Source organism: Podarcis tiliguerta (assembly GCF_965153285.1).
Source record: "Podarcis tiliguerta genome assembly, chromosome: 14".
In the NCBI taxonomy this organism is placed as follows: Eukaryota; Metazoa; Chordata; class Lepidosauria; order Squamata; family Lacertidae; genus Podarcis; species Podarcis tiliguerta.
The window spans coordinates 27,997,189-28,011,476 of NC_139547.1; the positions used below are offsets into that span (position 1 = coordinate 27,997,189).

At 40.8% G+C, this 14,288-nt stretch overlaps 1 protein-coding gene across 4 annotated transcripts in view; it reads right to left on the minus strand.

Moving 5' to 3' along the window:
• Positions 1-14,288, minus strand: part of CTDSPL2 (CTD small phosphatase like 2) — a 35,633-nt gene that overhangs the window by 20,746 nt on the left and 599 nt on the right. For 2 of the 4 annotated variants that reach the window (XM_083412136.1, XM_083412133.1), the window contains exons 2-3: positions 9,547-9,721; positions 2,791-2,987 (exon numbers count right to left, since the gene is read on the minus strand). The exons of 1 other annotated variant lie outside the window; for it this stretch is intronic. Coding sequence is in view for 1 of the 3 variants with exons in the window: in XM_083412133.1 (XP_083268259.1) it covers positions 2,791-2,820 (30 nt within the window). In the remaining 2 variants the exon portion in view is untranslated. The remainder of the gene's footprint in view (positions 1-2,790; positions 2,988-9,546; positions 9,722-14,288) is intronic. One more of the 4 variants, XM_083412135.1, reaches the window with a different exon arrangement.

Below are 14,288 nucleotides of genomic sequence, written 5' to 3' on the forward strand. Positions count from 1 at the left end.
GGAGCAGCACACTAGCAACCAACAAAAAACGTTGCTACCTGTACAACTCTAAATGCTAGAAAATCAGATAATAGTGACAGATGGCAGTAAAGAGAGCTGCATCAGGATGGGGAAATGTGTAAAATATTTTTTCCATATCATGAAAGACATAGAGAACTACTGTATTTACTCAAATCACCTTTTGGGGCCAAATTATGTGGTGAAAATTAAGGTGCGCATTAGATTCGATGGAACATTTACATTCGCCAGCAAACACTTTTTTTGGTTTCAAGGTTCTGAAAATTGAGATGTGCATTAAATTTGATGGCATATTAGACTCAAGTAAATACAGTATTCTTTGTTATATACAACTGTGAAATTCCCTTCCTATAAAGCGTATGAACACCTTTCAGAAACATATCCTTTCCAACAGGCTATAAGATTGGACCCAAACTAGTAAAAATACCTTTTCTAACACCTCCTTCCATAACATTACAAGGCTTTTCTTGTAATGTGTTTGCAGTTTGTGTCTCACAAACACTGAGCAGAGTTCTAAGAGGCCGATCAATCAGCAGGAGTTCGGAAGTCGTGTTGTAATTGGCAGCTGTTGCTGCCTGTCACTCTAGAATTGTGTATTTCAGCCCACCAAGCATAGATGTGTGGAGGCTGGAATTGGGAGGCATGAAGCAATGTTTCTATGAATATGCCAAGTCATACAAAGCTGATCCCTAAAACATGACACTCGATGAATTCTGACAGATGCTACAGGTACATCAGTGGCAGGATAGAGTCAAACTGCCTGCTTTTCCTAAGAACATAGGTTTGAGTTGGAAGGGCAAATATAGTCCCAACTGGAGCTCCATCTAGACTGCCTGTGATATATCAAGAAGTGTGGTGTGGTTTCTGCTTGAAGTGGAAATAGCTACACCTCCAGTGTAACACCACACATATTTCACTGTAAGCTTCACTCGCTTTCACAACACAGAAACACAGCAACAACTGCCCATATGCCAATTCATGTCTAAGTCCAGACGTGGCCAATGAAAGGATGCACTGAAGCTGCATCAAATTGAAAAGAACAGGGCTTCAAGCATTAATCAATTTAACTGAACATTCATCAACCAATGAAGGGAGCAGGAGGGCTTTAAAATGAATGACATTTTAAAAACCAAATCCGTTTTGACTCTTTTTATTTAAAACGAATGTGACATAGCATTTTCTACTAGTGATGATGAAAAAGCTGTTAATTAAACTCTAATTTATCTATATTTCCTTCAATATCCACAAAAACACTATTTGTAATATCCAAATGTAAATAGATTTAATCCATCTATTGACATTACGATGATTAGACAATTAAAAACTTTGGACAGCAGCAAGTATGATTCCACAAAAAAGAAATGGGTTGAGATGAACTTTACATTATCATATTCTTGTACACTTCCCCCCTACCCCACTAATAATTTTATGATCTTGCACTGACAATTCACAAAACTTTGTTAAGTTGCAATGCTTAAGTCCAATGAACTCAGCAGGGCTTCCTTTTGAATAGATATGTGCAAGACTGAACTGTTTAGTGGCTTATAGGTTTCAGTAAAACCTGTGCAGCTCCTGTTGGGGTTCTGGAATGAAACAGCTGCTCCTGGAGACATTAAGCTCTCTGGATTTATAATCCATAGCACTGGACATGCAGAAGCCTATTTTTGGAAGTAATTTTCCTCTTGTTTCAAAGCTGATGTAGTATAGCCAGACTGCTAAAAACTTCCTGAATGTGCCCTTTAGGTTTTTCATGGGAAGTCATGACCCTAAATAATAATTTTATTGGCATCTTTAATTGCTTACCTCAGGCACGTTTGTAATTTTAAGCAAAACAAAGTAATTATAAGACTTAACTGGCTTGATTTTTGTGTTTCCCAGGCATTTATTCTTACACTATAAGCTTTATCAGCCAGTAATTATTTCTGCCTACTACTTAACACTTGGTAGGCTAACAAGTAAGGACTAACTGGCCTACTACACAACACACAAGTAGGAAGAGTCCTGAAATGGTGTGGGAGCCAGTGTAAAGTTATCTTAGGCATGGACTTGCTGCTGTCTGAATTACAGCATCTTAATGGAATGAATGCAAGAATCACTGTGCTGGGTTTTGTTAACGGTCAGGGGTACCTTTACCTTTTAATGAAGAATTAGAGAAAAAATGTTTTTAAAGAGTTTTGGGGTACTATTGACCTCTAAAACAGTTTGTAGTGATATTAAGGGAAGTGAAATGTCTACTATGAAAATGGACAAAATATTCTATTTTTACCCTTCATGTAACTTTCTGACAAGTCACTTTCTTACAAGAACCACTAAGATTCTACAGGGATGAGAAATATCTAAAATATTAAACATAATTTTGTGGAGTTCTTTTGACCCTGGCAACTTATGTGTATAGTGTTTCAGTATTATCAGTCTGAATTCTCTATGGTAAGCAGAAGTGATCCCCAAAGCTGTAAGAATAAGGCATACTTTTCTTTAACTAGGCGCTCTCTCTCTCTCTCTCTCTCTCTCTCTCTCTCTCTCTCTCTCTGTGGTGTGTGTGTGTAAGAACCACATGGCAATTTATAGCTTACTTTTGTTGAGGGATATCTAGAGAATGAAGTTGCAGAAGAATAGCACAAAAGTGTTTTCATTTTTTGTATCACTGTTGGGATATTTATTTATATAACCTCCAAACACTAACCGGTAGTTAATGTCTAGCCCACTGTGCAAGTATAAAAAATAAGTCTAGTCTATTGTGACCGACCAGAATGTTAAAAATAATTTCCTTACTCCAAAGAGAAGAAAACATGTCCAACTCATTCAAGTCTCATTCTGTGATGTTGTTGTCTGTTACCATCAACTGGAAGTTTAAATAACCTCTAAAATTTAACAAAGGCACTGTTATCTTTTTTAAAGATTTGCTTATGCCCAGAGTGCCTACTACTGGAGGCAGGCATTTGTTCTTCCCATGCAGCAGCAGCAGCACACTGAATGGAGAAAAATAAAACAGGCAGCAGCACCTGTTAACTGGCAGCAATTTGGGGAAAAGACAATGCAGAGTGTTGTGGCAACTTAAAGGCCTAACAGTTTTATTATTATATAAGCTTCCATGGGCTGCAGCCCATTTCCATCAGATACAAAAACTGTTCTCTTTGAATATTATACACATATATACAGAGGGGGAAATTATAAACAGTAGGGCCTTGAAATGTAGGAAGGCTATCACATGTCTCTGCAAAGCTAAAATGTATATGAGATATATAGACATAGACACACACACACACACACACACACACACACACACTTACTTCACAACAGGAGTAATTTAAATAGTAACCATTTGAAAAGCTACAGACACTACCCACCCCCCAAAAGGGTAGTGAAGCATCATAGAATTGTAGAGTTGAAAAGAACCCACTGCAATACAAGAATCTCAACTAGCTCATACATGACAGATGACCATCCAACCTCCAAGGAAAGGGAGTCCACCACCTCTCAGGGGCGTCTGTTCCGCTGTCAAACAGCTCTTACTGCCGGAAAATTCTTCCTGATGTTCAGCCACCTTTGATTCCCCTGGTTTTCCACTCACTTTTAAATAATATTAATCATCTGTATGACGTGGCGGGGTGGAGAGCCAGGGGTCTTTAGATGTTATTATTTATTAAATTTATTGATCATTTTCAAACATGACCAAAAAAAAACCCCACAAAAAGTATTCTAAGCAAAAAACAACAACACATACATTAAAACCAGATTTTTTTAAAAAAAAAAACTTGTCTAAAAAATAATTTTACTTTTTTTAAGCTAGATTAAAATATTCCACTATGCAACAAGGCCATAGATAATGAAAAGCCAAAGGCCTGGTGGGAAAAGTTTGCATTTCCTTAACAAGTATGCTCACCCATGCAAAAACACCTGGTGTCTAAAGCCAATTAATCTTAAGTAATCCATCAGATTCTACATCAATCTTGCCTCCACCTTCTCCCCAAAAGAAAACAGTGTGCAAAGTTCTAAAAGTAGTATGACTTGTTGGGAAAATTGAGTGGAAACTAAAAAATGTAATTCATCAGAGACAAATGCAAAGCTCTGCACATAGTGAAGCAAACATATATTCACAAACAGTAATAAGATGGGAGATACAGTCATACCTTGTGTTGTGTCCACTTCATGTTGCGTCTTTTCGCGTTACGTCCTGCGGCAACCCAGAAGTACCGGAACAGGTTACTTCCGGGTTTCGCCACTCATGCATGCGCAGAAGCGCCAAATTGTGCTTCGCGCATGTGCAGAAGCACCAAATTGCGCCACATGCCTGCGCAGACGCAGTGCTTCGAGTTGTGGGCATTTCACAATACGGACGGGCCTCCAGAACGGACCCCGTCCATAACACGAGGTACCACTGTACCCTGCTTGGAAACAGCACATATGAAAAGGCTGCAAGAGACCTACAGTGATTTTAGGCTGCATTAATCGAACCACAGTTTCCAAATAACAAGCAACAGTTCCACTTTATTCTGCATTAGTCACACCTCATCTGGAATTTTATGTCCATTTTGGGGCACTTTAAAAAGGGGTGTGGTACACTGGATTGGACTTTCAGGGCTGCTGTCATTTTGTTGTATGGAATTCATGTTGGCCTGTTTTGATATTACTGCTTAACTTTGATTTTATGTATTTCTACTCTGGGATCTTTCAGCAAAGGCAGACTATAAAAATGGCAAATTAAAAAAACCATCAAACCCGTTTCCAATCTATGCCTAATCATCAACTTTTTAGATGACTTTGACCAAGCCAAATAAATTATACTCTGTTCAAACTATATTTTAAATGTTAAATAGGATTACTAATTACCTGTCTCATATGACTCAGTGGCAATGTTCATAAGGCTATAACCACGGTCTAGCACATGTTTGGGGAACCTAAGGTCTAGGTGCAAAATGGAGTCCCTCTATCGAGTCTCTGGCCACACCCCTTCTTCTCAGGCCACACCTCTCACAAGCCCTATTTCTGTAGTCTCCTCAAGTGTTTGATTGGCTGGAATGTGTCCTTGAACTGTGATTGCATGGATGAAAATATGTGAAGGGGTGGGAAGAGACACTTGTAGAAACCTCTGACTTTGCATGGCTGGAATGTAGCCTACTCTACAAAGGAAAGAGTAGCATCCTTTGCCCCACCTACTTTTGCCTCTGGCATCCAGACCCTACAATTTTTTCCACAAGAGAATGTGGCCCTCAGGCTGAAAAAGCCTCCCCACCCCTGCTTTAGCATGATGTGCACAAGATGGAACAATCCCAACAGTGGCATCATCAGCCCACATGGCCTGGAAAATTACTCAGACTGCATTTTGCTTCACTCTCCCTGAAACTTATGACAATAAACTCTGGTTAGTTTAACAAGACAACGTCATAACCCATGGTTTGGAATTAGCTTGTTCTAAAACTGACAGGAGCTTACTATAAAACATAAGCCAAACAACAAGAAGCTGAGATTCAGGGACAGTGAAACAAAACAGTCAAAATTGTTTTCCATGCTGTGATAAGGCAGCAGAAAGGAGAGAGCAATGCAGAACCCTGAGGTTCATCACAGCTCATGGCACATCATGCTAAACCACAGTTAAGTGCAGGAGTTGCCAACAATTTTGAACTCACATGCACCAGTGAGTGGTCAGTGAATATGTACAAGGAGGGTAGGGTTAGCCCATCCCTCCTTACGCTGCCCTCCTCATCATAATAATGCACCCCCACAGCCAGACACACAGCTATTTGGGAGCTAGCGCAGGCTGGCTTACATACGTAGGATGGTGTCTGCGGGTGAGCCTCTGCCAGAAGCTGCTCTAGGAGAATCAAACATTCAAGGAAATAGGGAAAATGACTGGGCCTTCGGCAGTGTGTAGGGGCAAAAGGAGAGTAAAAAACAAAACAAAAAAAAACCTGGCAAGAAACATTTGGTGGTTTACATGTACCGGCGAGCTGCCCATCTGCAATCTTGTAAAATGTGTAACTGCAGCCTATGAAGTAATTATTGGACAGTACCTACCATACTATGCAGTGTGATATAAAAGATACATGAACAATTTTCAGATTAAATAAGAAAGTAGTTACTGAAGTGAAATAACTCTTACAAAATATAAGCTAGGAAAAAGATGTTATGGGAGCTCAGCAGCTTCCAGCTTCCATGACCAGTAATAATTATTCAGTTACCTCTCTCTTTGTGATCAAGAAAGGGCACAAAGGGGGCACAAAACTAGGATTAGGGATCTTTTCAGAAGCTACATCTATTTTTTTTGGGGGGGGGAACCATCAGCCTCTGGCAATCATGTATGTAACTTTCTTCAAGGTCATGTTTAAACCTCATAAATTGTTGTCCTAACTGTTCTGTAGAAAGTGACATTTTTTAAATAACATGTTAACAATACAATGAATGTATATCTATCCAAAACAAAAACATAATGTAAGAATGATCCCTCAGGCCCAAATACATCAAGCAACTTGTCCTCGAGGTCACACAGAATGCCATTAATTTGACTCAGCTCAACTGGTTGCTGCTCATACTTCCTACTAATTTCATTAAAACTAGTTTCCAAATAAACACACTTAATACTGCAGCCTAATGGAATTTTGTATTAAAAGCTAAGTCACTGATTAAATAAGGACCATTGAAAGCACACAGTCTAAAATATTTGTAGGAATACTACTTTGTATGTATTTGTACAAAGTACATCATGAAAAATGTATATGCCTGAATCAGACTTGCCCCTTCTTAAACACAATAACTATATTGGTCTAACTTTCAGTGTCAAAATGCAATATAGAAAAGTTATTATTTACACATGGCATCTACTCTGCTTGTAACTATTTCCTTGGGAGTCAAGCCGAACTGAATGAAAACAGTATGGGGGGGGCAAAAGAAGAAGATACATGTTTTGTTTTCACACATTCAAAGATCTAAAATTAAACTGAAATTGTGGCACAACAATTTTCTAATGAAATGAGCATTTCCCCCCAAAAGATATACAAAGGCCTCATTTAGACTATGTCTTAGCATTATGTGAACAAACCTCCCGTCCCCAGTGTGGTCATGAAGAGATCTGCTGATGTCACTTCCATTTTAAATAAACCATAGCATGAAGTTGACTAGTTCCAGTAAACCATAGTTAAGACTACCCAGTTTGCCCAGCTGCAGTTAGAAACAGAACAAAAGCTTCCCATTTCCTCCACACATCCACACCAGAGAGGAATATGAGACTGAGGCTCATTCACAAAACACTACATCATTGGTTAGTGTGATATCCAAATGAGGCTAAAGAGTACCTCCAATTCTCTCCAATACCTCTCCAGTACCTCAGGTTAAGAACAGTTTCATGTTAAGAATGGACCTCCAGAACGAATTAAGTTCTTAACCCAAGGTACCACTGTACTTATTGATGTAGCATATAGGACATTCAATGTCACCACTGCATTTTAATATGATGGTTGTTTGTTTTTATTTGCTTTTATTGTGTAAAATGTTTTGAAGACCTCTACTGTAGTTGGAAAGGTGGAATATAAATATTTTTTTTAAAAAATGACAAAGTGTATGGTTCGCCCACCAAGTAAATTATTTAGCTTGCTGTGATCCTAAAGGTTCAATTTGGATTAAATGCATGATATACTAATACAGTGGTACCTCGGGTTAAGTACTTAATTCGTTCCGGAGGTCCGTACTTAACCTGAAACTGTTCTTAACCTGAAGCACCACTTTAGCTAATGGGGCCTCCTGCTGCCGCCGGAGCACGATTTCTGTTCTTATCCTGAAGCAAAGTTCTTAACCTGAAGCAATATTTCTGGGTTAGCGGAGTCTGTAACCTGAAGCGTATGTAACCTGAAGCGTATGTAACCCAAGGTACCATTGTAATTAAAATAAGTATTTTTACTAAATTGCTTCACCATTAAAATCTACAACAGCATTTATATTAGCAATTCAGAAGTAGAATATATTGCTACATAACTGATAATTAATTGCAATACAGATATCATGACACTTGTATCACTCTGTTCCATATAGCTGATCACACAAGATATCATACATCAAGGTCGGATTGCTGCAATGTGCTGTACGCAGGACTGTCATTTTAATTATATGTCTTGTCATTACAGTTGACTCAAAATGCTTCACCCTGCTGTTGACAAGGGTCCATTACTTGGAGCATGCAACTCTGTTGCTACTTCAATCCACAGTGCTCCGAATGCAATTCCAAGCCCACCTGAAAGTGCAGGTGGTTACCTTTAAACCCCTATATTAGGGTTGCCATATTTCAAAAAGTAAAAACCAGAACACCCCAAAAGTTGTTGAGGAAACCACCAAAATTGAGGAACTTGTTGTATATATAAGATATATCTGGTGAATATGAAGGACAGGGCCTTCTTGGTGATGTCACCCTTGGGAAGCCAGTTCAGTACCGCCACCCCCACTACCACTTTCCCGGTTTTGTTGTGTTCAGACGTATGTTTGATGTTATCCAATCTCCGAAGTAATGGATTATCAAGATGCTGTTTTGGTTTTCTGGTGTTTGTTTAAACTGATTATTTTATTTTTGGATTGTAATTTTATTATGTTTTGTGAGCTTCCTCGGGGGTCCTATTTGGTGCCCCCAAACAGCATTTAAATATATTTAAAGAATAAAACACCATTGCCCCCAAATGAAACAAACTTAGTAGATTCTCCTAGACCCTAAGAGGAAAGATCTCATGAAAGCCAATACTATCCAAATGGACTGACTTCAGAAGTCTGGTTGAGAGATGCTCTGTAGTCTCTGTTGGCAAATATTTTTTTAATCATTTTTTACCAGAGGGAAAGGCTGAAAGGACAGTAATATTGGCTTCACCCAAGCTAGGGCACAGGCAAAGAGCTCTTTGATTTCCTCATTCCTAATGTAAGTGTAAATAGAGGACTTGGCAGGCACCACCTAATGCACCTTATCCATTCATGATACAGGAAGACATGGCAAAATGATTTTTAATCCCTCCTTTCCACATTAACTTCATGGAAAGCTCTATCAAAATTTTCATTCTTACACACCTTACTTCCTTTTACTAGTTTCTTAGTTAATGCACTGGAATGAGAAACTGATGTGCATATTGAGAGGGCAGCCTGAGATTGCCTGGGTAAAAGAACAAAACTGTTTATCCCTACCATAGGCACAAACATGAAGTTCAAAGTCAGTAAATAGCAATAAGGAGCAACATGGGGGGCGGGGGGAGAGAAGAGAAAAGAAAAGTGATCAGTCACAAAGCCATAAATCTGGAAGAACAACTTTGTAATCTCATGCATAGGTCAGACTTAACAACAGTAATTTGAAACTTATTTCCTCATTTTCAGAGTTTGTATTTCTTCACCAAACATGAAGAAAGCTCACCGAAAATGTTACCGTAGCTATACTGAATTTGAGAGAGCCACTCAATAATAATGACAATGCAAGACTATTCGTTTGGGACCGTATTTTTTATTTCCTTCCCTACATATATATATCCATTCAATTAGGTCATATGCTGCTTGAGAAAAGCCACTCACAGAAATGGGTCTGGAAATTTCCAGGGTGCCTGGACACCTAGGTATCAAAGGATTTCATGCTGCAAACTCTGATGGCCCTTCTTGAATACTTTGTTCAGGTTTCTGGGTTGAGATATTTTTCCAGACCTGCACCAGAGGAGACTAACATTTGGAAGACCGAAGTGTCATGGAACTGCTGAAAACGACAAGCCAAATATAAGGCCAGGAAAGTTTGTTTACATATATCCAACAACAAATTTATACAGTTTACCAGTTAATATTGTATGCACATTTCAAACAAGTCTGCATATTCTTGAAACAGAAACAATGTCTCTGTTTCAATCAACAAATGAATTCACTGTGCATGCACACACTGACCATTCTGAAGGATCTTCCACATACTTCACATAAGGTTTAATGTCTACCTAGCAATGTAGAAATATGCTTTCCTATAAATTACTTAGTCCTGGTGTGCAAACACCTTAAAGTCATTAAATATGTGAGAAAGAAGCTTCCTCATGGTCTACCACTGAAAACCAGTAAAATGCAAACTATTGCAGGTACAGTATATTGAAAATATGATATCACACCTGCCCTGCCAATTATAAACTTTGGCACCACAAGTGTTACTCTGAGGAATGACAACTTTGTTTCAATATATTTGCAAGTAGTACATACCCAGTATCATTTCTCTTTTCATGTACAAGATTTGAATTGAAAAAACTGAAGCTGCTCCTGGTTTTCAAAACCCACAACTCAAAGACCAGGACAAAACAAATACATTACCAGGCTTCTACAGGAAAAGGGAAACGCTCTCTCTCAAATTGGGATGTGCTATAAATAAGACGTTTGAAACTGTATGCAGTAGATTTATCAGTGAAGCCTCATTGTATCCTAAATGGAATCTGGCAGGGAGAGGCTGGGGAAAGGAGTCCCTGACTCCAATAGGCTCAGGTTGGCAATGAGATGCTATGTGAAGAAGAGGAAAGATTTGTTGAGTGGATGCAACCCAATGAGGTGGGGATTCACAAAATTTGAAAAACATTGGAGGAGCAAAGAATTTCATAAACCAGAACCACACTCCACCTGCAAGGAGAAACCACTCACCACTAAATAATGGCAATAAAATGGGATGTATCAGAGCAATGATGCCACATAGGGGTTCTACTCAGAGTAGACCCATTAAAACAAATTAAGCAGGCAGGCAAGATACATCAGGGTGGCTGTTGGCTGCCCTGGGCATCAAATACAGAAAGGTGGCTTACAAACTCTTATTAACAAAACAAACAAATCCTGCATGTCCCAGAGAATGTGCTCAGCTAGGAAACAAGACACCATGTGGAAGCAAACAAGGAAGTAGCATCACTAACCATCCAGCTGCCAGTTTGCAGGGGACATATGCCCCATGCCCTCTGGAAAGGGCCCCAGCTCACCTCCTGCTTTACTTCAGGGGAGCAGCTACAGCTCAAGGAGCAGTGCTCCTGCTTTGATTGCAAAAGGTCCCAGGGTCAATTGCTAGTACAGTGGTACCTCAGGTTACAGACGCTTCATGTTACAGATGCTTCAGGTTGAAGACTCTGCTAACGCAGAAATAGTACCTCAGGCTAAGAACTTTACTTCAGTGGGAGGCCCCATTAGCTAAAGTGGTACCTCAGGTTAAGAACAGTTTCAGGTTAAGAACGGACCTGCAGAACGAATTAAGTTCTTAACCTGACATACCACTGTACAGTGGTACCTCTGGTTAGGGACACAATCCGTTCTGGGGTGCCGTTTGCACCCCAAAAAGTCCGTAACCAGAGCGGCGCTTCTGCACATGTGATAGAGAGCTTCTGCGCAGAACGCTTCTGCACATGCAGAGAAACCCGAAAGTGAACACTTCTGGGTTTGCCGCATTCTTGACCCGAAAAAATGCAACATGAAGCGTTCGCAAGAAGAGGTATGACTGTATCTCCTGTTAAAAGGACCACATCAAATGATGGAGAAAGGACTCTGCCTGTGATCCTGGCTGACTAATAAACCTAGCCAAAATCTGAAAAGCCCCCAAAACAATAACTCTAAAAGTAATTCTCTGATGCAAAAGTGGAAGCTCAGGAGAAGAAAGAATATGCCCATTTCACTGAAATGAAGTTTGTTTTCTATTTAGGCAATGCTTTATTACAGGCAGGAAAAGTAGCACTCAAATGTGTTCATTCTTCTGTCACCCATGTACAACATTTATTAAAGCATCACAGGTGTTCGGTACCTCCATTCTTTCATGTGCAGATGAGATACAACTATCATACTTCACATGGCTACCATTAAATTAAACCAGTAACTTACATTTTCATTTCTGTGGGCCATTTTCCATTCAAAGCCCTTTGTTTACACTAATAATTAACCTTTGCAGCACCAGCCCTTTGTAATAGATTGGAAATAAATATTACTATTTTTGTTCAATACAAGCTAGCAGTAATTAATGCTCACAAATGGATTTGAAACCTTCTAGGGAAAACAGGAGTCAAACTAGTGCTGTACTCATATATCAACAAGAGATGACACTGTCTTCAAATTTCTCAAAGATTTATTTTTATGAGGCCTTTGACTTGGCTCCCTTGTTCCTATGTCCTATAGTGTTCTTCACCAACTGGGTGCCCTTCTGGTTGTTTTGGACTATAACAAAAAAAGGGAGCTGTGGTACAAAACTTTTGGAAAACACCAGGTTGCCCGGCTGCAATTAAACCTGCAACCAAGCTTAAGCCATTGCAACAACAGCTTATTCCTTCCCCGTTTATCTCACCTGCCCTTCCCCTGCTCTCAATGTATCAAATTTTAGATTGTAAGCTCCTCAGGGCATGTCTCCCTAAAGCACCACAGGCACTGACAGTGTTATATAAATAGCAATAATAAGAAAGTGAATCCATAAACAAAGTTGGAGTTGTAAACTCCCATATTAGAAACTCAGCACTTGGGAGTATTATTAGTTTAGAATTCGGCAGACACATTCAAGCACTGTGCTTTGATACTATTTCCACCACAAGCCATGAGCAGGTGAAGCACTGCTGATGCCAAACAGGTAACTACATTCATTCAGATTTAATTGCCCAAATATTGAGAGCAACAGGCAGCCTCAGTGCAGAGTTGTATACATTTGTTCAGCAACACAATCTGATAATTCCTACTATTTTGATGCAGCTGATGGATGAGTAAAACATACCACTTGACTCCCAGTCCCCATAAACCATATATTGTTGTACTGATTGCTGTGAATACTCTTTATCTCCATAATAATAGCTTAGCTACTTGAGTTCAATGAAATATTGTCTCACTTTTCCTATCAAAGGACCCCCAATTGCTTTATTCTTGGTATGCGTTTGGCAGACAAAGCCACATCCAAAGCATCACTGGCAGGTACTTGGTTGCCTGGACACATTCTTCAGTGCCATTGTGAGCAGTCAAAATTTGTCCTACCCCAGCAGAGGTATGGCCCCTTAGCTTAGAACATGCCACAAGTCCTTAAGGATTTGAGCTTAATTCTATGGCCAAGACAATATCCTCTCCCCACAGTCTCAACAAATACATTAAAAAGGAACACTGGGTAGCCCCACATTGGACATTCCTAATAAACAACTATAGAGATGAAGGGCAACCACAGACCAGGAGTATAATACATGGCTTACAGGAGCTTTCCATGCCTGAATAAATTCCAAATGACTCACAAAAATGTTATGTCAGATTCTGAGTGGGGAGACCCAGGTTCAATTCCACCAATCAGTGAAGCTCCTTGGGTGACCTTGGGCCAGTTACCCTGTCTCAACTTAACCCTCCTCACAGGGCTGTTGAGAAGCTAAAATTATAAATGTTGCCTGGAGCTCTCTTTTTTAAAGGAGCCAAAAATGCATATATTAAGATACCTTCCATATTAAGCAGCGGATCCACAATACACTCCTCAGCATGACAGGAACCATCGTCCCACACCTGGTTGTGTATCAAGTGCTCAGGCACAGTGCATAGGAAGCCGTCTGATACAAAGTCATACCACTGGACCACCTGCCCACACAGATAGGCAGCAGTGACTCTCCCGGGTGGCATGCAAGAGACCACCCCAATCCCACCTGAGATGTGACTGGGAACTGAACCTGGGACGTTTTGCATGACAAGCAGGCTTCGCAGGTGTGTTCAATGGCTAATCCCTAGCCACAAATCCCAGGCAAGAAGGCCAGTGTTACCATCTGGGGTGGGGTGGGAGTGCCTGGGGCATCTTGCCCCAGGGCCTTCCAATCTTCATCCAACGCAAGAGTCCAACCTAAGGATCCATTCTGCTTGCCTGCCTGCTCTCGTTGAGGCTTTGCACATGCTCTGGGGCAATCACTCTCTCTCCCCCGCCCCACTCCAACACACTCGTCTAGGGCCTGACCACAAGCAGGAGGCGTGCGCGAGTGGAGCTCTCAGCGCCAGTCCCACTCGCAAGCATGCAGGCAGGCAGGCAGGCAGGCAGAGAGAGGACGCAAGCGCCTCGTTCGGGTGCTGCTGCTCCTCCTTCTGCGGCGCCCCCAAAACAAATCCAACTCGCGAGTAGATACAGAGAGAGAGAGAGAGAGAGAGAGAGAGAGCCCACCGCGGAGGAGGAGGAGCAGCGCGGGCGGGAAGGCGAGCGCGGAGAGGGAGAGAGAAGCTCCCGCTCGCTCGTTTACTCACTCGCCCGCCCCCCTCCCGCGCTCGCCTCGTGAGTCACTCGGGCGCGAAGGACCCCCCTCGCCCCTCCCCTCCGGCCTAGGCCCGACCAG